Consider the following 27,947-nt stretch of genomic DNA (forward strand, 5'->3'; position numbering starts at 1 on the left):
AGAAAATAAGGTAATTTTAGCCCCAAATTGCTGATATTTTCTGAAAATAAGCCTTTAAATTACTTAAATAAGTGTTCCCAGACCTAACAATGACTATAAAACACTTTCAAATCAATTTTGATGTCCTTATCCATTTAAAAATCATTATTTTTGCGATTTAAGGTCTAAAAGTGGCACATTTTGCCCTGGCGGAACCCTAATTTCGATTAAATTACCAACACTTTCAGGCAGTTGTTGAAAATAGGTCCCTGGAATTGCCCTGGAAGTATGTATGTATGTATGTATGTATGTATGTATTTTGACACGGGGCAGCGCTAGACCCCATGTAGTGCCCTCAACCTACTTTTAGATTTGAAGGTCATAAAGGCGACAACAATGCCAAGAGGACAGCGCAAGCCGGTGAGCTGTACACTGGGCACGCGCGCGTAATAATAAAGCTCAAACAGGTAATAGACCCCGCGAGCATATAGAATCAGGATTTTACAGGATGTGGGCAGCCGGCCCTGTGAAGGTGATGGATGCGTGCAAATCTGAGGGCTTGAAGCGAGTGTATTGTGGAGCTAGCGTACTCTGATAAGTGAAGTAGCCCGAACCAGGTAGCTCACCTGCTCCGCATCGCGGGGGGCCGCTCCAGTTTACAGATGTACATGCGGAGATATGTCGACGCTCGTGAGTGAATGGGGAATAGCTGATTTGTGCGAAGGTAATGTGTGGGTTATGATGGTGCTGTTACTTTATAAGTTCTAAGCTTGTAGAATGTGTTGCGGGAATGTAGTATGGGCAGTGACAGATTCAAGGTTGATGGAGATAATTAAAACAACGAATATAACTGCAATTGTAAAAAGTAATAGCAAATATTTGTAAGTGAATCTCGATTGTTTGTGAATCCTCTTTATCGACACTAGGCAGAGTATGATGCTGAGGCGAAGTTCGGGACTGATCTGGTATCATCTTCCTTGAGTTTACTAATCAGATCAACCTGGAGTGATGGAACGTTTCAATTATGTGGATTTGTCGTAATCTCGTGGATTAGTCGTAAGCTCGCGCGCGCGCAGGCTCGCGCGCGCACTAAATTTTCTGTTTAAAAAATGACGACTATTAGGTTGCTACGTCCTTGAGTTGTATGGCGTTCGCGCGTTACGTTTAATGCGGGAAATTTGAAGGACGGATTTAACCGGTTTGAGTAACTGGATTTGATTGAAGATGTGTTTGGTGGAGCAAGGCGGTAGGTTCGTTTTTTTAGGGGTGATTAGTGGGAGTGTTCTAACCTGGTGGTGGTGGAGGAACTGCTAATACCGGATGAAGGGGTACCCTGGAGGCAGTGATTGGATCTCTACTGGTTTGGAGAGTGGGAGTCCTTTATTTAGGTTGTCTGATGAATATCTGTGTCAAGTCGTCAATCTGGAATAACTCGAGTTTTAGTAATTTATAAAGTGGGCTGTAACATTGCGTTCCAGCCCTGAGAGGGAAAATAAACTAGTAAGAAGATGTAATTATTGGAAAATTGATGCAGATTACATTTATTGACTGATCAGAACAAGGAATAATGTTATGTGGAGTCCAACTTGTAGTTATTCATCTCATGTGATGGTTTAGCGAAGATTTCTGGATCGGAGTAGTATGATGCAGATATCAGATTTCGTAGTGCTGATCCATTGTGTCGATGTACTGCTGCTTAAACTGGTTTCCACGTATGTATGTCACAAGGGTAGCCGGGGTACTCGAATCCTAATTAGATCTCTAGCTTTGTGTTCGCCGTAGAGTGGAGAGTGGATATCCATGTGTAGGGTTGAAATTCCAAGGTTGCTAAAATGATGATGGTGTTAGAGAAAGACGCAAGGTGTAACATGCGTTACACCGTGGTAAGAAAGGCATTATGGTAGCAGAGAATGCATTATGACAGGAGAATGAGCGAAAGTAATGCAAATGAAAAAAAGGACCGAATTGACGAGGTGATTGAGTGAGTGAGATGCTGCATTGCTACTGGCTGACTCGCCAGCAACAATGCAAGTCCAAGAAGAAAGAAGGAGAGACACCGTCCGTTATCTGGGTGAGCCACCACCGACAGTGCTCCCACTTATGTGGGGCTGAGGGTGTTGGCTCCAAGAACCAGCCGTGAGCGAACAGCGCCTGTCCCCCTCTATGGTTAACTTGAGAGTAACAGGACTATGCCATTCTCCAGGCCAATCCGTTCAGTAACCAGCTGACCCAGCACCACCTCTGATGGAAGATGTGGTTCGGATTGGACTTCGCTAGGATTTGTCAGTTTTTCTGTAGACACTAATGCTCCCTCGAGGAAAGACATGAGCCCCGGCGAAACTGACCAAAAACGTGGCAGGGATTCTCACCCTACAGCCCTGGAAGTATTGAAAGTACAATTTATTTCACAACAAAGCATTTAAACCACTTGTTTTATTAATTTTCCGCTGTGTAAATTACACTACCAAGCTGTGAATTACGCTACCTGTGAATCACACTACCCCTACTTTTTGCACTTCCAGTGTGACAAAACGAATGAAATTTTCTGACCTTTATAGATGACTAAAGTTGCCGTTAGAGAGAGAGTTACGAATCAAACAGACTTATAGTGTAGCCACAGTAAAACATTTTTCACTATTTGGTAGCGTTATTCACACGCGAAGAGGAAAAATTTGATCATAAGACACTCAAAAAGTAAAGAAATTTGGCCCTCAAAATTAGGCTGGCCTTCTATCTGAAGCCCACTAGGTTGATATACAGGATAAAATATTGAATTCTACGATTGATAAAGCTCCCTAAAATCTTTCGGAAAATAACTGGATATTCACACTAAAGATACACTAAATTTAAGCCAACTTTGACGCGCTACAGTTTTTAAACTAGGCTAGATATCAACAAACGGTTTTTTGCCCCTGAAAATATGGTCAAATATCTTAAAGATTTTCTATCTCTCCCAAACCACCTCCAAACTTTATTATTTTGTTACTGGTTACCGTTATCGTGGAATTGCCCATATATACATGCTTCTCTAATCTAATCTGATAAATTCTAAATTGTTCATATTGTTCATTATCGATTGGTCGGTTTAAGCAGAATAAATTCACAGTTCCTGCTCTCTTCAAGTCTCAGGATTCACATTACTGCTCTCTCGCTGCTCATTCATTTCCTAATTCCTTCAGCTGTATTAATGATTCGTGTACAGATCATCATCCTGGATAACTGAATCACGTGGAGGTGAAGCACTACAGGGACAATCAGGACACATGCACTTTCTACCACTCATCTGTATGGTACCACCACAAGGTTCAGGGGAGTAGCTCAGCTTCAAGTTCCTTAATGTTATCTTGAACCAAATAACTAGTGATAGTATCAGTACTATAACCAAGAGTGAGAGTATCAGACTCGTTACTGACAGAATATCTATGGTACTTGACTTTATGCACATTGTTTTGTCTTTAGAGGGTGATGTTCCTTCTTCACATTTAGTGCAGGATGCAGAGTAGATTGCGCTGGAGTGGTTCTCAGGACATTCTTCGCACTTGTTTGAATAAACATTCCAAAAGGTACCTGCTCGACATCCACAGACCTTATCTCCAGTTAGGTCTGTGACACAGTCCACACAATTTCCCCATCCCAAGATAATCCAACTGCACAGGTGCAGCCTTCGGAAAGGGGGAGAGAGGTTGCTTCAACTGGGCACTGTCTGCATGTGCCTAGTGTCTTGAAGCTGTTGACTGGACAAGGGCTACATGTTCCTTCTTCAGCAGAAGTCCACAACCAGCCATAACCCTTATTGCAGCTACATGCCTTTCCGTCATCAATTGAAATCATTCCTTCTGGACACAGAACACATTGTCCAGATGACGTGCTTCCCTCTTTACTGGCTGTCCCTGTAGGGCATGCCTGGCAACTGCTGTAATCTGCGCTCAGATATGAACCCCCTACACACGTGCAATATGGGGATGCAGCAGGAGAGCTTGATCCTTCAGGACAGTGCAAGCAGGTGAAATTGGTGTTTGGTGTCGGAGAGTAGGTTGTAGGAGGACACTCTTGACACAACTTGTTCTTCAGCTTCACTTTGTAACCTGCAGGACATTCTGCTATGACAACTGAGTTGCACCATATCCAGATGTCCTCGTCATGGCTGTCATCAGCGGTTCCTATTCTACTCTGACATTTGGGTAATATGTCGGAATACGAGGTATTAGAGCATACTAAATTGTTCAACTTTATCGGTAGGTCGTCTTGGAAAGAAAATTGGCGGTCATTAACCCAATCTGCGGCATTCTCGTACCCCATAAACCGGCATATCCAGTCAGCGGTGGTGTCATCAAATCCGTCATAAGAAACTGTTCCTTCTTGGTACATCAGTAGTCCGTGTCCGCTTTGTGTAAACATCTCAGTGTTGTCAAGAAGGTAGAACGAGTTTAGGTCTCCTTTTTGTATCTTTATTTTGCAGCTCAACCAGACATCTTCAATATGATAACAGTTGTGGGATGTATCATACTCACAATATGGTACCACACTACCGGAACACTGTATATCATCTAGTTTTATAGGGTATTTGTCATGCCAGGTGTATTTCCTTCCATTAGTCCAAAAGTCGAGTGACGCGTATCCCATCATGCGACAAATCCAATCCGCTGTTTCATCATTGAAGGCATCTTCACAAACAGTACCCCCACTGTACATGAGAAGACCTTTTCCACTCGTAGTGACTTGTTGGTTAGCATCCAGCAGATAGAAACCACCAGCCCAAACACCTGTAAGATGATTTATATAACTTGCAGTGATATAATAATTATGGTGATAGCATTATTACTGATAACGATACCTAAGTACTGGGAATCGGGATAAATGATAATCAGTAGAGTTTTTCAAATGAATGTAGGTGTACATAATTTATTTAATAATAAAAAAAACCCAATTCTACCTCAAATTCCCATTTTGAGGTTGTATTGGGTTTTTTGGGGTTGGACACCCCTCTAAGGCACGTTACCTTGCAAAGAGAGCATTACGAAGACTGCAAACAAAATCATCGCTTCAAAATTGAACTCACAAAATATTATGTTTTATGAATCACCGACTTGGTGCGATTGCTCCACTCAAAACTCGAGAATTCAATTTTCGAGTTTAGCCAGAATATTCGATCAGTCCTTATCAGGATAGGAGGATTATATTTCATGTTATGCCTGGAGAGAGATTATTTAAAACATATGATAGGACGCAATGAAACTACCGGACCACGAATCACGATGTATGGGGACCACCCCATGGCAACATTAAAATATGTCGACTCTGTTACATCGTTTCCTGTTAATGTAAAACTCCGTTACAAAATAAACTGGGATCTGGCAATACTACACCTTAGTTCGATAAGAAAAGTGATACGATATATTATATATATATAAGTGATACGAAATCTTATGTCATCCTCGACACATATGATGAATAAGATTTATAAATTAGAGTAGTTAATGCTTTGATATAATCATAGCATTTCATCGGAGAGTAAGCACTAAGCATGCAACTCCTTACATAAATAGCAAATATGCACGAAAGGCTTATTTAAACCCAACAAAACTCTATAAATCCGATAGGGTCAATTTTACAGCTCAATTTTTTCAAAATATCCACACAGCTTAGCAGGAGTATCATATTTCATGACCTCAGATTACGATTTGTTTGTAGCAATTCCACGATCTTAATATTAGGATTGAAATAAGTTTGAAAAGTGGTACCCTAACCCGTTCAACTTTTTTTACAAAAATTCAACTTTGAAATTTTAATCAATGGAGGGAAGCTACCTATTTGATGGCTGAAACCCAAACAAGACCAATTCCAATCTCACGACTTATCTCTTGCGATTGGCTTTTTTTGGGTTGCAAGATCCGCATGATCACTTTATACAACAAACCCTTGTGTTTCACACTGTATTCCTTCAGGAGCCCTGGAGAGTAACGGTAAGGAGATGATAGAAGCAGAGCACTTTGCTAGTCAGGAGATTGCAGATAGGATCAGTGACACTTCAGCACGTGTTCAGAGAATGCAGGAGAAAAAGAAGGTTTCAATAATTGCTCTGATTTTGAGATTTGATTGCTAATATTGAACATTATTTTTACTTGTTACGCGAGTGTATTAGCAGTAAATTGATTAAATCAGTGAAGTGTATTAATAACTTACTTATTAAATAACAAATTAATAACTTACTAAGAAACAGAAGGTCTATCCTCACAGTTTCTCACTACCAGGAGCGACAGAACACACTGAAGGACGCAGTACAATTTAACCACTTCCTGCTGGAGTCTGATGAGCTGAGTGGGTGGGTGGAGGAGAAGCAGAACATCTGCCTGGAGCAGGACTACCTGGACTTTACTAACCTGCAGGGTGAGGGAGACTGGTGTATGCTGTGACTGCTGTGTTAAGGGGGCCGGGGGGGTATTCATCAAAATTCTCTCGAAATTGATTTTATAGTCGTTTCTGATAGAGGGGGTGATAGCTATCAGCTGCTTTTAGTCCCATGGAAAAATATTGTTCCTAGCCGAAATTATCGGTGGTCAAAAGTCAGCGCTCATGTGTAATTGTATTGCGCGAGCGATTTTCAATCGCGTGTCCTGAAAATCGAGTCTAAAAATCTATCTTCTCCTACATTTTTTGAGCAATCACTCTGAAACATTCAGGATATGTTCAAGGGATCATTTAGAAGAGAAGTATCGAGCCGAATTTTAAGATAGGCCTCACAAATTTTTTAATTTGATTTTGTAAATCTTGGACCACATTTTATGACGATTTTTCCAGGTCCAAGATTTTCAAAATCGAAACAACTATAAAATCAATTTCGAGATAATTTTGATGAAGACCCCCCCCCCCCCCCGGCCCCCTTAAGTTAGCTTTTCAATAGTGCTATAGTGGTTTCAGGTTGATGTAATGGTTATAAAATCTGCATCTGGTATAATAATTAGATGTTTAGATGGCTGATTTATTCTCCAGAAGATAGAATAGAGTCATGCTTAAGTCTGTTGCTGCACAAAACTAAAGCATCGTTTAAAAAATGTCACCATATTCAGGGAAGCTGCAGAAACACGAGGTATTTGAAAACGAGCTGCACGCTAACCACGACAGAGTGGAGTACCTGGACGGTATTGGGTCTAAGATGATAGAGAACCAACACTATGCTTCTAATGATATAAAGTGAGTGAAACGTCTTTTACGAGCTGACCTCATTTCTGACAAGTTTTTTTTTCACAAATTAAATTATATATCGATTTTATCTACATACTAGTAAGGGGAAAATTGGTCGATTTAAGGGTTCCGTTGGATTTGAATGTTCACAAGGATTTCTTAACGGAATATGGTAGTTAGGACCCCTACGAACATAATTAGACTTGTTGCCAATTTTGTATCTCAACAGAAACACCACTTTTACCACTTTTTACCACCTTTGTACCACCTTTCTGGTTTGCCAAATATCTTTAGTTGTGAACGTCGTAGAAGGCTGCAAATTAACCTAGAATGTTTATCTTATCAAGGAGTAAAACTTTTGTATGAAAAATTTTGACATTTGACAATCAGCTAATTGGATAATTACCAATTAGTTAATCACCAAAAAAAGTGAAAATTTTTTATTGGCTCAAAATGATTGAAATCGTTTGAAACACGGAGAAATGTAGTTTTTAGAAAAACTTCAAAAATTGTTCACTTAAAAATTTTTTTCGAGACTTGGAAAAAAGTTTGAAAATTTTAAAATATTTTTTTCCGCCAAAAGTGATCGAATTGCATGAAACGTGGATAAAAATGCTTTGCAGAAAAACTTCGAAGATTTTTAGATTGGGGAATACTAAAATCATCAATATTTGAAGTTGGAGTTCAGTAAATCTCGACATATTTGATATTTTAGTAATTAGGAATAGCTTAGCGGAAAGGGCTGAACCTGAAAAAGGTTAACCACACAATATTAGAGTTTCATAACTAATTACAATACAGCTTTATCAAATTCCACATAAAGAAACAGCACAAAAGGACCATTTAAGATCGAACCGATTTTACCTGCTGTACTATCATTTTATTGATTTCAATGATCAAAACCTCTGTACCGTCAATCTTGCCAATCTATACCGGGTATCTGAATGTACCGGACCTCTTATTTACCTCTATAATTAGACCCAGTTATGCAAGAAATGCGATTTCTCACAGGGATTTCTTTTAACTGTGCACTTTTTGTCACTCTCGCAAGAGGCCCGGTATTATAGGGGGGTATAGGAAGAGAGTGTAAATATACCTTTCATCATCCACTGTGGCTTTTTTGTATTGTGAATGCGCATGCCGCTTCGTTTGCTATGCCAGATACCTCAAATAACCCCCCTATCTCATTGCCAGGGTCGGGATAGAGCTGGAGATAGCATCGAGAGGTTGCTAGAAATAGCTAGATTTAGAGTAAACTGGTGGTAGCTGGGTGGTGCTAGCATGGATGTAGCAGAACGTAGCTACACGGGGTTTCATTGGAGTTGGTTATTTTAATGGCCAAAGAGTGCCGGAACTAAAGTTACTTAAGATTGCAGTTGAGGGGCAGTGTAAACCACGGTGTAGTCAGGGACACAGAGCTACAGTGCAGGAGTACTGCAAAAGAACAGTGCAAGTGATACAGTCTGCAACAGTAAAACGCCGACGAAGCTAGACTTAGAGTGAACTGATGGAAGCTGGGTGGTGCTAAAATGGAGGTAGCAGAACGTACTACATGATGAAAACAGGAAAACTAAGGCTGGTTGAGACCTAAAAAGATGTGAATCTGTCCTGATAGATCCAGTGAAGAGCGAGTTGCGAAGAGTTTGATCACTAACCTAAAGCTCTAAAGAAGAAGAGGGCTAAAGAGACTCACTTTGATCAATAAATCCGGTACGGCAAGGTCTGTAGCCTTGATAAGAAGATACCATGAAGTAATTCATGCGGTAAAGTCGATTTATATAAAGGGTTTCGTTGGATCTAAAAAGGGTGGGTCAGTCTCTCTGTTTTCATCAGATTCTGATGAAAGGCTGTTAAGCTCAGGACGGTGATCTTAATAGGTCGGATAGCTGTACCTGGTTGCTTTCAACCCACCCTTGTCGCTTGAAAATAAGTTCTCACTCCACCTCTTCCAAAAATGCAGTTACCAGAGCAGGACACTCTTCTTCCTCCTCTTCTTTCAACCCAAACACAATCAGGTTCCAGCTCCTCTCCTCCTCTGCAGTCACAATCTTATCTCCTTCTTCGGCGTTTTACTGTTGCAGACTGTATCACTTGCACTGTTCTTTTGCAGTACTCCTGCACTGTAGCTCTGTGTCCCTGACTACACCGTGGTTTACACTGCCCCTCAACTGCAATCTTAAGTAACTTTAGTTCCGGCACTCTTTGGCCATTAAAATAACCAACTCCAATGAAACCCCGTGTAGCTACGTTCTGCTACATCCATGCTAGCACCACCCAGCTACCACCAGTTTACTCTAAATCTAGCTATTTCTAGCAACCTCTCGATGCTATCTCCAGCTCTATCCCGACCCTGGCAATGAGATAGGGGGGTTATTTGAGGTATCTGGCATAGCAAACGAAGCGGCATGCGCATTCACAATACAAAAAAGCCACAGTGGATGATGAAAGGTATATTTACACTCTCTTCCTATACCCCCCTATAATACCGGGCCTCTTGCGAGAGTGACAAAAAGTGCACAGTTAAAAGAAATCCCTGTGAGAAATCGCATTTCTTGCATAACTGGGTCTAATTATAGAGGTAAATAAGAGGTCCGGTACATTCAGATACCCGGTATAGATTGGCAAGATTGACGGTACAGAGGTTTTGATCATTGAAATCAATAAAATGATAGTACAGCAGGTAAAATCGGTTCGATCTTAAATGGTCCTTTTGTGCTGTTTCTTTATGTGGAATTTGATAAAGCTGTATTGTAATTAGTTATGAAACTCTAATATTGTGTGGTTAACCTTTTTCAGGTTCAGCCCTTTCCGCTAAGCTATTCCTAATTACTAAAATATCAAATATGTCGAGATTTACTGAACTCCAACTTCAAATATTGATGATTTTAGTATTCCCCAATCTAAAAATCTTCGAAGTTTTTCTGCAAAGCATTTTTATCCACGTTTCATGCAATTCGATCACTTTTGGCGGAAAAAAATATTTTAAAATTTTCAAACTTTTTTCCAAGTCTCGAAAAAAATTTTTAAGTGAACAATTTTTGAAGTTTTTCTAAAAACTACATTTCTCCGTGTTTCAAACGATTTCAATCATTTTGAGCCAATAAAAAATTTTCACTTTTTTTGGTGATTAACTAATTGGTAATTATCCAATTAGCTGATTGTCAAATGTCAAAATTTTTCATACAAAAGTTTTACTCCTTGATAAGATAAACATTCTAGGTTAATTTGCAGCCTTCTACGACGTTCACAACTAAAGATATTTGGCAAACCAGAAAGGTGGTACAAAGGTGGTAAAAAGTGGTAAAAGTGGTGTTTCTGTTGAGATACAAAATTGGCAACAAGTCTAATTATGTTCGTAGGGGTCCTAACTACCATATTCCGTTGAGAAATCCTTGTGAACATTCAAATCCAACGGAATGCCACTTTTCCCCTTACTACAGCTGATGGTGAATGGGACAAGTTTCAAGTCATCAATTAATATAAGAAGTTTTGTAAATTAATTTCCACTTTATCATTTATAATCTATTATTATTCTATTATTACAATAATTAACCAGCCCCCACTATTTCCAGGTCTATCCAAGACAAGATCTCCGACTCGTGGAGTTCATTACTGGAAACTTGCCAGCAGAAGAAACAGAAGTTAGAGGAGGCTTATAACGAAATGTTGTACAACAGAGGGGTGACTGACTTGGAGAACTGGCTAGCTGAGATAGAGGTGGGAGTGTGGTGTGGTGTGGTGTGGTGTGGTGTGGTGTGGTGTGGAATGTGGTGTGGTGTGGTGTGGTGTGGTGTGGTGTGGTGTGGTGGGGTGGGGTGTGGTGTGGTGTGTAAATGTGTAATATACTGTATTTTATGTGTAATGTACCGTATAACGGCACGTATTGACTATTGCGGGCATATACAAGGTGTCTGTTGGTATGTAGTAATCAACATAGTGTGCAGAAATGTGGTTCAAGTCCAGGACCCAAATGATAGCGTAGACTGTAGAATATGTACTTTTATAATTGTATTATCTAGATTGGGTATCATTTATGAAAGTGCTCTTGTGTGTCAGGCCAATAAGTTACATTCTGCTATTCTATTGTTGTTTGAAAGATAATTTGTTATTATATGCAAGCCAACTAAGGTCTTGATTAAAAACAATCAATAAATGAATAAATTCTTCATTATTGCATATAAGGGGGGGGGGGGGGGGGGGGGTCAACCTCATTTTACCTCATTCGGCCAGCCAAAAAAGGCTATAATTGCTTATAGGCGACCCATTTCTGAAAGCAAACAAGAACATGAGCTGACAATGTTGTATTTTAAACCAGGAAACTAGGGCCGGGAGCACACACTTCTATTATTAATCCCTTGATCCCTATCTAAAAATAGAATCCTGTAATATTTCAACCCTCTCAGGTGGAGTTGAGTAACGAGGATTATGGAACTGACCTGGCTACAGTAAAGAGTCTCAGCAAGTCGCACAGCATACTGGAGAACGTTATGGGTACTCAGCGTGTCAAGCTTAATGCTTTAGGTACGTGGCTTTTATATCTTACTTTTAGTATTTTAGTTACAAATGTAGGCCTAGGTACGTGGCTTTTTTATATTACTTTTTAGTCTTGTAGCTGTATTGATCTGGCTTGAAGGCTGATAATTGGTCAACTACCAACTTCTAGGATCAGGTATTTGTTGACTGAGACAGGTTGTCATAACTATAAAGCTATATATACAGGACCGAGTGTAATCATAATAGCAGAAATAACGAAAATAGTTATTTATTATTAATAATATTAACGGATATGATAGACCGCTACGTGGCATAGTGTTTGTGCACAATACACCAGTGTAAACAAATCTCCTAATCCTATTTGTATTATGTATTACTGTATTATTACTTTTTCCCTACACTAGAACCGTAGCTAGGTTAGTTAGCCCCAGGCGTGTAATTAGGTTATCTTGGGTCCTAGTATATAGTCTGGTGGAGAATATTCTGATGAATCTAACTCTCGTTGAGATGGTTCAGTCGCGAGTAAATAAAATTAAAATGAAATCTAATTTTATTCAAATTATTGAATAGATCACATTACACGTGTAGTGATCACATTACATGGTGGAATAGTGGACCATGAAATCTATCCCGCAGGCTTCCAAGCAGCAAGTCACATTGAAGAGTCTCACTTTGACGCTGACAAGATAAAAGAAAGACAGACCGTACTGGAGGACAAGTTTCAGGCCCTGGAGGAACCGATGAGGCTGAGGAAGGAGAAGTTGTCCGATGCTCTGTTACTTCAGCAGTTCTTTAGGGATATTGATGACGAGGTGAGAATCCCACTGTTACCCTGGTGGTTTTAGATATAATAGTTATCGGACATCGGTAGCCATTGTTCTTAATGTTAGTGTTATAAAATTACTGTTATTACTGAAAATCAAAATATCAAGCATTGGCTTAAATTCTTTTGATCTAAAATGAGATTTTATATGATTAAAATTCTTACAGCTCGGCTAATGAATCTTAAAGGATATTATTTTTGCGGCCCCTGGATCATTGGTCATGCTACTTAGTTAGTATTATTACACTCACTATTTTCATTAGATGACATGGGTGAAGGAGAAGGAACCAGGAGTGAAGACAACTGCAACAGGGTCAGATCTGTACAGTGCTCGGAACCTTGTACACACTCACAAACAGCTTATGTCTGAGGTATGTTCACATACGTAATCAGTACCTACAACATGTTACCTTCAAACTGAGTGCAGTTAAAACATTGGGGTGGTGGTTCTCAGTTTTCTGTATTTCTTCAGATGTTGGTTAAAGTTAAATCTGCTGTAAACCGACTGCTGAAGTATCAGTGGCGATCCACCGCCAAAAATAAACTAAAATAGAAAAAACTAGAATTTCAATGATTACCAAAACTACACAGTTCTACACATTTGTGTAAGTTACTCTTTGCTATAATCATAACTAGATATACACTTGAGAGGAGTGGAATCAAAGATGGTATAAATAATAATAATACACACTGACCATCTGACACCATTATGTATAATTTCAGGTAAACATTCACGGGGGTAAGATACAAGACGTGAACGAGCGGGGGGAGAGGATGATAGAAAACAAGCACTTTGCTCTGCTGGACATCCAGGACAAGATAGAGCTGCTGAGAAAGAAGTGGCAGAACCTGCATGCTCTTGCAGCTGCGAGAAAAGCAGATCTGGAGGATGCTATACAGATCCACCAGTTCTTTACTAATGCTGCTGATATAGAGGTGGGTGCCGGGTGGTCATGTAGTCACTGTTGTTTTTCAACGGCGATTGAAAAATTCCATCCCTAATTTCAAACTTTGTTGACATAGCGGAATTTTGGCATGAGGCCGAGAGCTGAGGTGACGAGGTCTTAATCTGCAAATTTCTAAGCCACAATATCACAAGATCTCTTATTATTATTATAATCACAGCTCTAGAGCTATGGAGTTGAGGGTGAAGATCTTTTGTCCAGGTTATAATTGTGATGATACAGCACAATACACTTGAACAATAAACAAAGCTCTGGAACCAATCTAAATCAATTTTGTGGTCAGTCATTTCATACAATCTACCAATGTCATTCTTGCCGAGTTCAAGTGTTGTGTTTGGTTGGCTGATTCGTTCTAATCGTATCTAATGAGATGTTGATCGAGAGGTGTTAATTTCTATTATATCGTTTGTCACAGCGTGTCATGGATTAGTTCGGGTCCACGAGGTATTAATACTGAATAATTCAAGAGACAGCGGTTACGAATAAAGCAAGGGTCTGACGTTTAGTCATTCAATTTTGTTGATGGGCGTCAGGCGTCCCAACTTGTTTAATTATATTCAGCTGTACATCTGTCTATGGTCCGTAAAATTATAGACCAGCTGTATGCAGTCCCCTTACTCTAGCTTATTATGATTATGTTATATCCCTCTGGGATTCTCCTGAGAGAGGAAAACTATCCTTAATTACAGAGTCATACTACAGTGGGATATGAGGTCCTTGTTAGGATCTAAATTTAGTAGCTCTATACGTTTTTATGATACAATAATTTACCTTGGCTGCTGAGTGCTGAGGGCGAGCACGAAACGAAGCCAAGGTATTATTTCATTATTATTTTTTCCGTTTCTGATTTGAAGATGTGTTATGTGATACGTGCGCATGATACAATATAGTGTGTAATATATAGTGCGCCACTGGTTACTTACTTTAGGTAGGATCAGCAGGGATCGCTTCTCGACAACAGTATCAAGTACGCCCTCCAATCACTCCTGGCTTAGATCTTTTTGTAGAGTCCATTCCAGAAGAGAGTTATTTGTGATGGCGGTATACCCTTTTGTGGGCGGGGTCCGGGTATCCGGGAAGCCTTTCAAGAATTTAGCAAGAGAGGATTTGAAAGTTTCCAAGACTTGGATTGTGTTAACTTCCTACTTAGGGAGCAGGTTCCACTGTTATTTGTTTTGAAACTTCCCGCCAGCCAGTCTGAGGTGACTCGCAGTCTGTCCTCATAATACTCTGGCAACCCTGGCTTGCGTGAAATTATCGGTTACCAGTGTCCACGACTTTTCGGGAAATAATTCCCGGAAAATATTATAATTATTTAACTACTATCGAAAGTGGAACTCTCCATCGAAATTCTCAGTCTCACTTTAATATTCTAGAGAATCTCGTCACCTCAGTTTTGTATCAGTTTCACCGACCGTTTTCACATTTCTTTACTTTTGTTCTATTTCAAAAAGCTCAAAACTTCATGGCAAGCAAAAGTATCTCACTTCATGACTTCAGTTTGAATTGCTCATGTCTTTGTCGAATGTTAGATTGTTTTCGTTGCACTTTGTCTTTGATCTTAGCGTTGTACATCACCGAACTTTCACAGTGTGCACACGCACCCTTAGGAGCTTATTCGTTGATTAGTGGATTAAAAACATGATGTATTTTAGTGGTATATTGATAGTTCATTAACAATAAAGCAATAACAGTACTAGTACTACACAACAATAATCTGTCTTTATAATTAAACATTCTCTCACTGCCTTGAACCAAAAGACTACATTGCTAAAGCATATTGTGCACGGTGGCTTACTGGGCGTGCCGCATGGCCTTCTCACCCACTTAGCATTTCTAAACAATTAATTATTATAAGGTATCCACCCTTGACCTCATGATATTACCCCTGATCATATCCCCGACTATAACACACCCGGCTGGCCCCCGTTACACATTACACACCCATTTATGGTTTACTTCAACACATTGCAATTGCTTGTTATAGTTCCTCACCGCCACCAGAACGTTGTCATGCAATTTAAGTTTGGTTTTATAAATAAATGCACGTTACCAGTCACGTGACGGTATGTGTGCGAACTGCGAATCCACGCGAGGTACTGGCCCGTTTGTTATTAAAATTAATCTAAATGGTTTAATTGGAAATTTGCCAGTTTGAATCCTTTGTGTCTGAATCTAGAATTGTTGCTTGTGTATAAGCTGACTCAATTAATTTACTGCAGTGCCTATACTTCATTACAGTTAACAGTACCAATTGTTTTCATTTGTTTACAAATATTTTCCACTTTCATCTGCACCAGTTCGTCATACATATTATCTAAATTTGATTTTGTTACAATTGACAGAAGCTTTGTAAGCCGAAAATAAAAGTCTCGTTATCAATAAGGAGGACACTATAATTAATGGAAGAGTTAAATGGTACCAGCACGGAAATAAAACCAAATCATGGCTCGTCAAAGAAACCAACCTACAAACTAGACGTAACATTTGAAACCATCATGTTGTACCTCCCCTACAACTGCACCCTTGGATGCCTGGTACTCCTTCTCTACAGCTTCATCATCTCCTTCTACTTTAAACAGTTCAAACAGTTCGTGCCCTGCATGTACCTCTTGCTCGCACTCTTCGACTGTCTGACAGTGGTTTTCATGATAGCATCCGACATCATGGTCTCCACATTTGTCGGGGATCCAGCCAGCCATTTCTTGGATTATAAGTGGTATTTTGTTGTGATAGTGATGCTGGAAAGATGGGCTTTAAGGATGTCGATATTTATCAACATGCTGCTCTCAGTTGCTAGGACTCTTAAAACTGTGAGACCCTTTTATGAGATCAAGATGAAATTGGCACTGTTATCAATAATTTTGTATGCATTGTACTGGATCATTTTCGGATCGCTAGACGTTTTCGCGCTGACAGAAGATATTCCAAATTACAGACCGATAGAGGATGAAGAAAGGTTCGGGAAGTTCTTGCAGGATGGAAACATTGGAAAAGAAATAATACGTCTTGCAGACAGTAACAATTCAGCCATCCTAAACTACTTTTTCGTTCACATCATACCTTTATTTTACCCATAACCATCTGCTCGGTCAGTGCTGTCACCATGATACACTTCCTCCGAAAGGAACCTCCCAACCAACAATCAGCTCAGGTTCAGCGCTACGTCTCCGTCACCATCCTCCTCATCACAATCTCCTTCGTCATCCTAACCAGTGTGTCTTCAGTGTACGACCTTGTCCTCAAGATCCTCTCCCAGATAAAGAAAGATCGAGGAGAGCCCCCGGTGAAGGGTGTTGGAGCTGACAGACATGTGTTTGGGAGCATAATCCCGCTTGTAAGCGCGCTGTGTAGCCCGGTTATTTTGATTAGTAGGAGTAAGGAGCTGAAAGGGAAGGTTGTTGCTCTGTTGAGGAAGTTAGGATGTGTTAAGAGAGGAAGAAGGGCGAGAAATAGGGAGACTGTTAGTTCGACTAGTTAGAAATAGAGAGACTGTTAGTTCGACTAGTTAGAACTTTAGAAATAGGGAGACTGTTAGTTCGACTAGTTAGAAATAGAGAGACTGTTAGTTCGACTAGTTAGAACTTTAGAAATAGGGAGACTGTTAGTTCGACTAGTTAGAAATAGAGAGACTGTTAGTTCGACTAGTTAGAAATAGGGAGACTGTTAGTTCGACTAGTTAGGGCTGATCGTGTGGATATAAATTTGCCACGTGACCTCTTTAGATCGAGTTTGACATGCTTTTGTGTTTTGTAAACAAACACTGAAAGTTACATTATAGAGGAACATTAAATGATGATTTTGACTTTTGAGGATATTTAACTTATATATCTTTATTTAACTTTATTTAACTATATATAACTATATAACTTAACTTATATTACTTGACTTGTAAAATGTAACTTACTGAGACTGAGGGTGCAGCAAGTGCACAGGAGTAGGATCATATATTATTAAACCTTTAAAGAAACGGATATTATATACATATTATTACATATTATTAAATGAGCTGTTTATGAGTTTATGGTATATATGACCTCTAAGACTAATAAGATTCGGACTTTCTGTTTAAATGTTTGCTTATATTTCATATTAATGTGAAGAGTATGAACAGTCTGTGAAAGCTATCTAACAAATCTCGTAAATGCGCAAATTTCGGGAATTTTACGTTTTAAAATCTTATTGTTTGATTTTTTACACATTCCAAAGCCCAATATACATTCCAAAGCCCAATATAGCATATCAAAACTCCCAAAATTTCATCATAAATCCTAACCTCATCATTCGTTTCTCTTCATAGTAATTACCTACTAAATATTAATCTCATGACAATTTCAGTCGTGGTGCAAAGAGATGTCCCCAATCTTCAACAATGAGGACTACGGTAAAGACGAGGATACGAGTAAGGGAATGTTGAGGAGAACCCAGGCTCTCACTATCGAACTTCAGGGGCGAGCCACAAAGGTATTTGTGTTGTCACTCCGCATACATTTTATCTTTAATGTTATTTAGTTTAAGCTTTTATGGATCCTAGAATTGATAGAAATGGTTACCTTAAAATGATAGAAATGATTACTTTTTCTTTCTTTTTAAAAACTGGAAAAGGAGAAATCTGAAACTCCCAGTTAAGGTTGTATGCAGGTTTAATTTTTAAGATTTTTCATGCGTATTCCTCAGGTAAAAGACTTGATAGATGAAGGTAACCGATGTAAGCAGAGGAACATCATTCTTGGAAACGGAAAGAAGAAACCAAAAGTTCAGGCTCTGTACGATTACGCTGAGAAAAGCAACCGTGAGGTCAGAGCGATTTATAAATCATTAATTGTTTCTTTTTATCTCTTTAAAGATGATTCACGAATTTGTAAAAATCGCATCTTCACTTACAATAATGCTTAAAAATAATCTCAAATAATTTATCATTTTAAAGTTTGGACTCCAACTTTGTTAAAAATGTTTAAAATGTTTAAAATGTCCCAGATAAGTGTTAAGAAAGGCACAGTGATGATACTGCTACAATCTAAAGACAAGGATTGGTGGAAGGTAGATCACAACGGTAGGATTGGATTTGTTCCGGCTGTCTACCTGAAAACCCTCCCTCCGGATGACGAGGTAAAATCAGATTTCAGCCGGAAATTCCCGGATTTTAATGTCGCACGGCTTTTTTAGTAGATAATCATGATATTATCATGTCTGATGTGGTGATCTTTTGTTTTAACTGCATGTTTTCTGAGCGAATGTTCCTTGCCCTATTGATTTGAATGTAATCTTATGTGACTGTAGTATAATTCTCAGCAGAGATATATTGAAAATAGTCTATTAGAATTGGACGCTCAGGTAAGAAAACTGGCAAGCCCACCGCAACTTATAATCGTGCTACATGTTACCCAAAAAAATGTTGCCGGCTATCAAAATTAGGTGCTTATAATGTAGATGGTGCTATTTAATCTGCGTTCATTATAATAGTTCGGTAGAATTCTATCTTTGTTTTTTTTTCTTACAAAAACACTTCTCTGCTAACATTTGTGACTGTAAATACTTTATTTAGCTGCTGCTTATTTAACTTTTAAGCTCCTTACTCTTATCTCAGCCGCGCATTTCTTATTGTGATATTATGTTATAACATAATATAAATACATCTTCTCATAATATGATAAATTGTTGCCGAACATTTTTGTGTAAATAAAACGTACGCTGCTAGTTGCTACCTTCATCAAAAACAATAGACCGAGTTTATTATACTGGATTATATAATCTATAACAATTAATCAAGTATAATTATAAAATATTCAAAAATTATTTTAAGATGCGATAGTCCTGGCTACTGAAGTAGTAGCTTCTGCTCCTTTTACGTTACCTAGCAACCTGCAATAAACATGGTATTTCGTAACTAAGCACAAACCCTCCTTCCAGAACATACCTGGTCTAAACAGATAATTGTATAAAGGTATTAACCAATTAACCAATTAACATCCTGTCCGGTTGTAGATCCCTGCATCAGTAGCGGTCCCTGAGAAGTTGGGGGAGATTAAGAGGAAGTACGATGAGGTGTGTACTGCGGCGGAGGACAGGAAGAAGAAACTGGTGGAAACAGTGGAGTATCACGTGCTCATGGGAGAGGTATTTAGAGTATTTACAGTATTCACACTTGTTTGAAGAATAATTATGTTCAGCTTGTGATACTATCATAATTATAGCTGAATAGCTCGGTTTTAGTGCTAAAGTTATGTCGAGGTGATCCAAATCAACCGTCCGTAAACTCTCATACCTTCATTGGTCCTCCTTAGTTCAGTTCCTTTACATTCCACTACTAAATTCCGTAAATCCAACCCCCACAGGTTGGAGAAGTAGAAGGGTGGGTTACAGAACAAGAGAGAGACGTTACCCAGACCAGCATAGCAGAGGAGCTACCTTTCCTTCTACACCAGCTCAACAAACATAATGACTTTGAGCGGGAACTTACCGGGACTGAGCCTTTGTTAGCGGCGGTTAATGAGAAAGCAGCTACTTTGATAGAGAATGGTCATAGCAAAGAGGTGAGGGTTTGGAAGATGTTTAGATTTATTAGAATTATTACTGTATTATAATGTTATGATAATCCTCGATTTCTAGAGACAGAAAAGGGTCTTTGAAGAATTGTATTTATCTGACCTTACTATTCTTTTTGTTATAGGTTTATGATATAGGTTTTAGTTATAGGTTTGTTGGTGGACTAACCAGTCTCTCTCCCTCTAGGCGGATATACAAAGCAGTGTAGATAACCTAGATAGACGATACGATAACCTGGTCAGACTGGCCGCCAGAAAGAAGAACCAACTGGAAGACAAGAAGAATTTGCTGACTTTCTTCAAGAATATCGACGAGTGTATTGATTGGATAGAGGAGAAGAAGAAGCCTCTTCTAGCTGGTATTTTATTATAGTTGGTTATTAATGCTAAACAGTTTTTGTAAAGCGGGACTGTTAGTGTAAAGTTTAGTTTTATCAACATGATTTATAGATTTTGTTGGATACCGGCTAATAACTGTACTTAGTTTTATACAAATTCCAGGGTTATATATAATTAATTTCAACTTCAGCCGAGACGAACGGAGACCTGGAGCTAGTGAAGACAATGCAGCGGAACCACATGGGTGTGGTGCGGGAATTACAGGCTATCCACGGGAATGTGGACTCTCTGCACGAACTGGGAGACTCGCTAATTACAGATCAACCTGGAAATGAGAATGGAGTCCGGGAGAAGTTGAAGGATCTTGATGAGCAGTGGAGCGAGGTTTTTTATTTATTTCAGCAAGGATTTCAGAATTTTACTTTTTTTTTGTTTTAAATATTTGGTTGCCCTAAGATTAATGATTTGCAGTCCTGTTAAACCACCACTTCAACTCTAGATAAAACTCCGAAGATTATAAAATATCCCAAATATTCTGAATATTTTACAACATTCCACTAGGTGGAGGAAGCGAACGAAGTGCACTCAGACTGGCTGAAGAAATGTGTAGAGTTAGCTGAATTTAAGAAGACGTTCGCTGATCTGGAAGATAGTCTGGATGTGGTAAAGGGAGAAATAGAGGCCTCGTGTGATGATCAGGGGGAAGATGTTGGCAGTGTTGAGGCTCTAATTGCTTCTCACAGGGTTAGTTTCTTAAACTAGAAACATATCTGAATAATAGTGGGTACTGGGGAAGGCTCTCAAAGAAACAAAACATCGATGAATTCTTATTTCTTTCAATCTGGATTCTGGAATAATCTGAAATGAAAGATCTGCTTAACCTGGAAATTGATTGTTCTCCACTGATATTATATTGATATTATATTGATTAAAATAAAATTCAGTATAATATAGCAGTAATAATATGATGATATTGATGTGTAATAACAGGAGTACTATGAGGGTATAGAGGAGGAAAAAGAAGACATAGGGAGGTTCAAAGAACAAGGCAGACATCTGGTCAAAGTGGAGATCTGCGAACAAGAGGACGTAAGTTCTGGTTACATTAATAACACATTTTAAAGATGAAATTATTTAGCAAAAGAGTTAAATCGTGCAGCTTTTTGATGGAATGTTAGATGAATTCCTCTAGATCTGTGTGGTCGATTGTTTATCTCTGATTCTTTACTAACAATATTGCAGGTGGACGAGGATGTAGGTTTCCTAGAGGAGAAGTTAGAGCATGTAGAGATGATATGGAAGAAGAGAGAAGACGATCTGCAGAACGCGCTCGAGATAAAAGCGTGCGATCTTGACGAGAATTTCATTGAGGTTAGTGTAGCTAATAGTGACTTATTTTAATAAGTAGGATGTTGTTGCAAAAAAGAAATTGTACAAATCTGCGTCGCGTTATTGGTGGTGTCAGATGTTTCACAATAATCCCACTAGAATATCACACAAATAGACCAGTCCACCATCCTATTACCAACTAATAGTAATGGTGTTCAATCCAGGTGCGGATGGAGAATATGGCCGCCAACATGGACGAGATGACTGTTGCGGACTGTAAGAAGTTAGATCAGCTGCTAGGGGTGGAGGAGGAGAGGATCTCCAGAGTTCAGGTATTTTAGTTAGTTCAGGTATTTTAGTTAGTTCAGGTATTTTAGTTTGTTTAACACGTTTTTGAAGTTGTTATTGTTATTTCTACACGTCTTTTAGTTAGCGTTTTAAATCTGTATTGACAAAAGAATGGAATGATAGACTTGTACTTGTTCAATGTCGGATATTTTAACACTTAAAATTGCCTTTTTTTGATGAACGCATTGTCAACTATAAGATAGAGTAGAAGTTTCAAGAAAATTATGGTATGGACTAAAATACCGGATATCATAATATTATGCCATTTTTAATTATATTTAACACCAACAAATCTCCAGGCAGTGAAAGAGCGGATATCCTCTTCTCAAGCAGATCTACTACAAACTGATGGAATGAGCAGCAAGTTCGCCGGTCTGAAGAAACTACAGGAGGAGAAGAAGAAGGATCTACAAGATAAGATATCAGTTGACAACTTCCTGAGTGATTCAGATGAGGTTATACTGTGGATAAACGAAAGGTTGGAACAGTGTAATGTTAAACCAACCGAGCTGGGAAACTTACAGGTAATGTTAAACCAACCGAGCTGGGAAACTAACCTGGTAAAGTGTTAACAAGTACAGTTGACCAGTTTTATAAGTTTTATGATGATCTTAAATACGTAGCGTTCAGTTGGGAACATTGAAATATATATACAGGGGGGGGGGGGGGACAAAAGTCAGTATACAGTATACTAGATACATACACTAGATAAATATGTTTGGCTTATAATATAACACAACCATCTTTAATGTCTGAGACTTCCAACTTTGCAGAAGGTATATTATACTACTCAGTACTCAGTGAAGGATTGTTGTAGTTGTGTACTATAATGTGGTTGTGGTTACTGGTTGTGTACTATGATGTTATAGGAACCCTCTCAGGCTGAGATTCAGGACCACCAGACGTTTGAGACAGAGATAGGAGCATCTCAGGAGAGAGTGCAGGCTGTGGTGGGGGAGGGGAACAGACTGTTGCAGGAGGAGAGGTGTGGAACTAGAGACGAACTGGTTAGTGCCGTCTAAATTGTTAATTACTTGGTTGTTAATGTCTTTGATATTGGTGTGATTTTTGGGTATCATAATAAATTTGATGTGAGGAATTGGAATTTCCAATTTAGATATTTTGGCAGCCCTCCTTCAGGATCCTGAAGTGTCTTTTTGTTTCATGATTGAATGTCATTTTGAGCACAGTTTTGTAACAGGTGATGGTTAAAGTGAACGAGATTGGTGACAAGTGGGACGAGCTTGCAATGCAAACTGAGAGGAAGTTATGTGTGCTGAAAGACGTGCGGACTCTACATCAGTTCAACTGTATCTGTCAAGACATGGTATGTGAAACTTATCCTAATTCCTGATATTCAAATATTTGAAACATTCCTGAAGTTCACATATTTAAGTACGTACTCACCAAATTATAGGCTATCAGATGTCAACAGATAGAACCGGAAGGAAGGAATGCACATGTTCCATTATTTTTGGATGGCTCGATATTTACATAGAATGTGGCGTTACTTGTAATATGACTACAGTTTATATGTGTAAACTGAGGCTCATTCAAACAAAGTTTAAAATTTTATTTGTGTATATATTTTATATATGTTATTGATCACTGACAGTCATAACATGACTAACATTAGTAACATTTGATGTATATATTATATTGTAAGATTGCGCATAAAGATATAGAACAGTGCAATATACAGTTGCGCTGCTCTCTAATATAATAGAGATAGCCAAATCGATGAACAGTGAAAATCGGAACGCCTAACATTAGTAATATAATATTTGATCTATTTATTGTAAGAGGTCATCATTTAACACTGTGTACTAACTGTAAGCGTGTATTAGTACTGCTCCTGAGTCCTGCACAGAGTCAACAGATCATTAATCTGAGCTACAATCTACACTTAAATCACTTTCAGGCTATGTGGCTGAGCATGATTGAGACTCAACTCAACATTGAGATCAACCTTAAAGACATGGCAAACTTGCAGAACTTGATCAAGAAAAACCAGGTATTTTTAGATCACAACCTTTCAAGATTCTCAGTTTCATTTTAAATGCAGCTCAGCGTGGTACAAATATTCCCAAACATTTGTGATTCAACTTATCATTGTCGCTACTTTCAGTTAGAACTATTCTAAAACTAAACATTTAATCAGATGTTAGGACATGATATACAGTCACATGAGCGACATGCTCTTGATATAAACGTGATGGCAGAGGAGATGTTGTCTAATGAACATTATGATAGTGAACATATTGGTCACAAACAGGTATGAACGGTATGACGTTATGAAAACATGGTCGTACACCACTTTGTAAAACAAAATTGCTTCCTTTTCCGAAATACAGACCTTCGGGACCTCAAACAAAGCCTAAATAATAAAGATTGAAGAATGTTGTAATATTTATAAACTTCAGAGTTTTAGTAGATAAAGTGTGTGAGTAGCGTGTGATGTGTGATATTAAACATTTGCTGTGAGTATGATCTGATTGAACTTGCATGCAAACTATATGCACATTTCTAATGACTGATCGAACTTGTTTTCGCCTAAATATAGCATTTTGTGAAATCAATTACATGCTTACTTACTTAACTGTGCCTGGCCGCTCAAAATATATTCCTAGACTCCTTGGTGCAGTAAATGTTTTCCAGTCCTAAGGAAACGACTTTTGGTTAACAATTTCGTTGTCAGTGGCTGATTAATAGGCAATTAGCTACTTAAATAGTTGGATCAAAATTAAGGGAGAATTGTCCGAACCAATCGGCGAAGAGATTAACAATACAAACAATTCAGGCGACACATAATTGTTTTGGCGCGCAAATTTGATAGTTTAATGGATCATGTATGGAAGGCGCAGTGACATTTTATCTGTATGTTTTATTTGACGTGATATGAATACGCGCGCGTGTGCGCGTTTAATTTGATTCGGCCAATTTTGAGCCGAATTGGCTTCGTCCCAAATTTACAGCCTGTCTGAATCTTGCCTCTTGGGAATAGTGAAATATATTCTAGTCAAATAGTCAGTGGATCACGTTGTGTCACAAATTCGATGACTAGAGTGTAATGTCAAATGATACCCTTTTATTTCGCAGAACCAAATCAACTCACGTTACGAAGATGTCAAAGTTTTACAAGATCGGAGACATGAACATCTACAATATTGCCAACAGGTATTAACTCAAAATTATCTAATAACTAATATGCGAATGATCGAGATTTTCACTATCACGGGAGAACCCGCTCAGTAGAATAATGTGACAACATGTTCTACAACAACATCTCTCAGATAAACACAGTTATAAGAGAGATAAATGAGAGAGAGGTTTGGGTGGATGACAGATTGCGGTTCCTGCACTTGGCCACAGCACCTCGTGATCTTGTCGCTACTGATACTCTCAAGAAGAAACTAGCTAGATTGGAGGCTGAGGTCAGTAGGTCTTTTTTTATTCCTATTGTCGATATTATATCTGATTGCTTTTATTCGTTTGCTATTTATATTGAGATTTTCGTATCATTTTATTGCTGGTAAATTTATAAAACGTCACCCATTTATTTTATTTCAATCATCAAATTTAAAATATTTCAGATAATAATGTACGAAGATTCCATTCAACAAACTAGTATAATGTGCGAGAAGTGTAGGCACGGTAATGATGATATTACCTTGGTTAAAGAGATGGCCACGCTTATGGATAGTCTTCTTGCAAAGTAAGTCATTTGTGTGGAGGCGTGTAAGGTGTAGAGCATGATTTACTACACCTTTACTACACCTTTACTTTAATCTGAACTTGAGAGATATGTTGGGTGTTGGCTAGTATACAACTCAAAGTGAGACGAGGCTATGCATACTTAACTCATTATAGAAATCAATACTACTGGCAGATGAAATCCGAGTAAGATACGATAACCTTCAAGTTTTATAAATTAACAAAATGTCCTCTATGATGCAACTATTTTAAAGGTGGGAGGGGCTAAAGCGGGACTGTGAAGAGAAACACGACAAAGTTGACCAAACCAGAGCTTTCTTCTCCTGGCTCCTAGACGTTGGCGAGGAGAAGGCCTGGGTCAATGAGAAGATTAAATCTCTGAACCTGGACGGTACCAGGGACAATCTGCCTGCTGTTAACAGACTCCTCAAGAAGTGAGTATTTAGTTCTGGGGCGCAAGTTTTTAATTATCTGGGGTTTTTTTTTCGACTAATAAAAGTCATTTAATTAATAATATATAGTCACTAAAACATTGTGAATGGTGAACATTGTATTTAACTTGTGAGTTTCTAACAGTGTTCCCAATGTACAGGTATGATCTGTTAGAGCGAGAGTTAGAGACACACAACCAACACATTGACACTGTCATAATGGCAGCTGGCAATGCTATCAATGAGTCCAGAACTACACACTCTATCGAGGTAAACGAACTTAAACTTTGAAATCTCAAACCTTCGAAATTATTATTTATTCGAGGTTTCATTATTTATATTTATCATCTTCCTCTCAACAATTTCGAGCACAGTTTGTATCCTTGCCCGCTACTAACCCTATTACCTGCAGGTACAGTTTGTATCCTTGTCCGCTACTAACCCTATTAGTAGCGGACAGTTTGTATCCTTGTCCGCTACTAACCCTATTACCTGCAGGTACAGTTTGTATCCTTGTCCGCTACTAACCCTATTACCTGCAGGTACAGTTTGTATCCTTGTCCGCTACTAACCCTATTACCTGCAGGTACAGTTTGTATCCTTGTCCGCTACTAACCCTATTACCTGCAGGTACAGTTTGTATCCTTGCCCGCTACTAACCCTATTACCTGCAGGTACAGTTTGTATCCTTGTCCGCTACTAACCCTATTAGTAGCGGACAGTTTGTATCCTTGTCCGCTACTAACCCTATTACCTGCAGGTACAGTTTGTATCCTTGTCCGCTACTAACCCTATTACCTGCAGGTACAGTTTGTATCCTTGTCCGCTACTAACCCTATTACCTGCAGGTACAGTTTGTATCCTTGTCCGCTACTAACCCTATTACCTGCAGGTACAGTTTGTATCCTTGTCCGCTACTAACCCTATTACCTGCAGGTACAGTTTGTATCCTTGCCCGCTACTAACCCTATTACCTGCAGGTACAGTTTGTATCCTTGTCCGCTACTAACCCTATTAGTAGCGGACAGTTTGTATCCTTGTCCGCTACTAACCCTATTACCTGCAGGTACAGTTTGTATCCTTGTCCGCTACTAACCCTATTACCTGCAGGTACAGTTTGTATCCTTGTCCGCTACTAACCCTATTACCTGCAGGTACAGTTTGTATCCTTGTCCGCTACTAACCCTATTACCTGCAGGTACAGTTTGTATCCTTGTCCGCTACTAACCCTATTACCTGCAGGTACAGTTTGTATCCTTGTCCGCTACTAACCCTATTACCTGCAGGTACAGTTTGTATCCTTGCCCGCTACTAACCATATTACCTGCAGATACAGTTTGTATCCTTGCCCGCTACTAACCCTATTACCTGCAGGTACAGTTTGTATCCTTGTCCGCTACTAACCCTATTACCTGCAGGTACAGTTTGTATCCTTGCCCGCTACTAACCCTATTACCTGCAGGTACAGTTTGTATCCTTGCCCGCTACTAACCCTATTACCTGCAGGTACAGTTTGTATCCTTGCCCGCTACTAACCCTATTACCTGCAGGTACAGTTTGTATCCTTGTCCGCTACTAACCCTATTACCTGCAGGTAGACGAACACATGCAGGAACTGAAAGATAGTGTCGGAGTGTTATACAACATTTGTGCTGCTCACAAGGCCTGCCTTACTGACGAGGCTGCCCATCTTAACTTTAACTGGAAGGTAATGCCCATCTTAACTTTAACTGGAAGGTAATGCCCATCTTAACTTTAACTGGAAGGTATGATCCTCTAACCAATTCTTTGGTTTGCA

The 27,947-nt window shown here is 39.0% G+C and overlaps 4 protein-coding genes across 5 annotated transcripts in view; 1 reads left to right on the forward strand and 3 right to left on the reverse strand.

Annotated features, from left to right (window-relative positions):
- Positions 1-27,947, reverse strand: part of LOC134819336 (uncharacterized) — a 116,254-nt gene that overhangs the window by 64,179 nt on the left and 24,128 nt on the right. The gene's annotated exons all lie outside the window — the stretch shown is intronic.
- The window catches only part of LOC134819337 (transcription factor TFIIIB component B'' homolog), an 86,360-nt gene that overhangs the window by 39,739 nt on the left and 18,674 nt on the right, over positions 1-27,947 (reverse strand). The window lies entirely within an intron of this gene.
- LOC134819335 (spectrin alpha chain-like) overlaps positions 1-27,947 on the forward strand; it is a 47,214-nt gene that overhangs the window by 12,635 nt on the left and 6,632 nt on the right. Inside the window, exons 13-42 of one of the 2 annotated variants that reach the window (XM_063829239.1) lie at positions 5,925-6,043; positions 6,231-6,366; positions 7,047-7,170; positions 10,734-10,878; positions 11,565-11,682; positions 12,292-12,467; positions 12,742-12,849; positions 13,202-13,414; positions 17,782-17,907; positions 18,121-18,240; positions 18,421-18,552; positions 19,429-19,560; positions 19,779-19,976; positions 20,176-20,347; positions 20,518-20,711; positions 20,889-21,071; positions 21,318-21,416; positions 21,570-21,698; positions 21,881-21,988; positions 22,304-22,528; positions 22,874-23,011; positions 23,206-23,331; positions 23,926-24,018; positions 24,166-24,279; positions 25,104-25,181; positions 25,298-25,438; positions 25,598-25,719; positions 25,973-26,152; positions 26,311-26,419; positions 27,744-27,857. In XM_063829239.1, coding sequence (XP_063685309.1) covers positions 5,925-6,043; positions 6,231-6,366; positions 7,047-7,170; positions 10,734-10,878; positions 11,565-11,682; positions 12,292-12,467; positions 12,742-12,849; positions 13,202-13,414; positions 17,782-17,907; positions 18,121-18,240; positions 18,421-18,552; positions 19,429-19,560; positions 19,779-19,976; positions 20,176-20,347; positions 20,518-20,711; positions 20,889-21,071; positions 21,318-21,416; positions 21,570-21,698; positions 21,881-21,988; positions 22,304-22,528; positions 22,874-23,011; positions 23,206-23,331; positions 23,926-24,018; positions 24,166-24,279; positions 25,104-25,181; positions 25,298-25,438; positions 25,598-25,719; positions 25,973-26,152; positions 26,311-26,419; positions 27,744-27,857 — 4,172 coding nt within the window. The remainder of the gene's footprint in view (positions 1-5,924; positions 6,044-6,230; positions 6,367-7,046; positions 7,171-10,733; positions 10,879-11,564; positions 11,683-12,291; positions 12,468-12,741; positions 12,850-13,201; positions 13,415-17,781; positions 17,908-18,120; positions 18,241-18,420; positions 18,553-19,428; positions 19,561-19,778; positions 19,977-20,175; positions 20,348-20,517; positions 20,712-20,888; positions 21,072-21,317; positions 21,417-21,569; positions 21,699-21,880; positions 21,989-22,303; positions 22,529-22,873; positions 23,012-23,205; positions 23,332-23,925; positions 24,019-24,165; positions 24,280-25,103; positions 25,182-25,297; positions 25,439-25,597; positions 25,720-25,972; positions 26,153-26,310; positions 26,420-27,743; positions 27,858-27,947) is intronic. The other variant, XM_063829240.1, reaches the window with a different exon arrangement.
- Positions 3,565-5,057, reverse strand: LOC134819339 (deleted in malignant brain tumors 1 protein-like). The gene is made up of 2 exons (XM_063829257.1): positions 4,979-5,057; positions 3,565-4,742 (listed from the first exon to the last, which is right to left on the reverse strand). The coding sequence occupies exons 1-2, from the start codon at positions 5,016-5,018 to the stop codon at positions 3,577-3,579; spliced, it is 1,206 nt and encodes a 401-aa protein (XP_063685327.1). The 5' UTR covers positions 5,019-5,057; the 3' UTR covers positions 3,565-3,576.

The sequence above is a fragment of the Bolinopsis microptera genome, chromosome 8 (genome assembly GCF_026151205.1).
Source record: "Bolinopsis microptera isolate Bmic1 chromosome 8, MBARI_Bmic_1.0, whole genome shotgun sequence".
Classification (NCBI taxonomy): domain Eukaryota; kingdom Metazoa; phylum Ctenophora; class Tentaculata; order Lobata; family Bolinopsidae; genus Bolinopsis; species Bolinopsis microptera.

Bases quoted from the DNA above. Each gene is read 5' to 3' on its own strand.
- LOC134819339 (XM_063829257.1), bottom strand. From the start codon at position 5,018: ATGATTTTGTTTGCAGTCTTCGTAATGCTCTCTTTGCAAG. The intron at 4,743-4,978 runs GTAACGTGCCTT...ATCATCTTACAG, and splicing joins CGTAATGCTCTCTTTGCAAG to GTGTTTGGGCTGGTGGTTTC.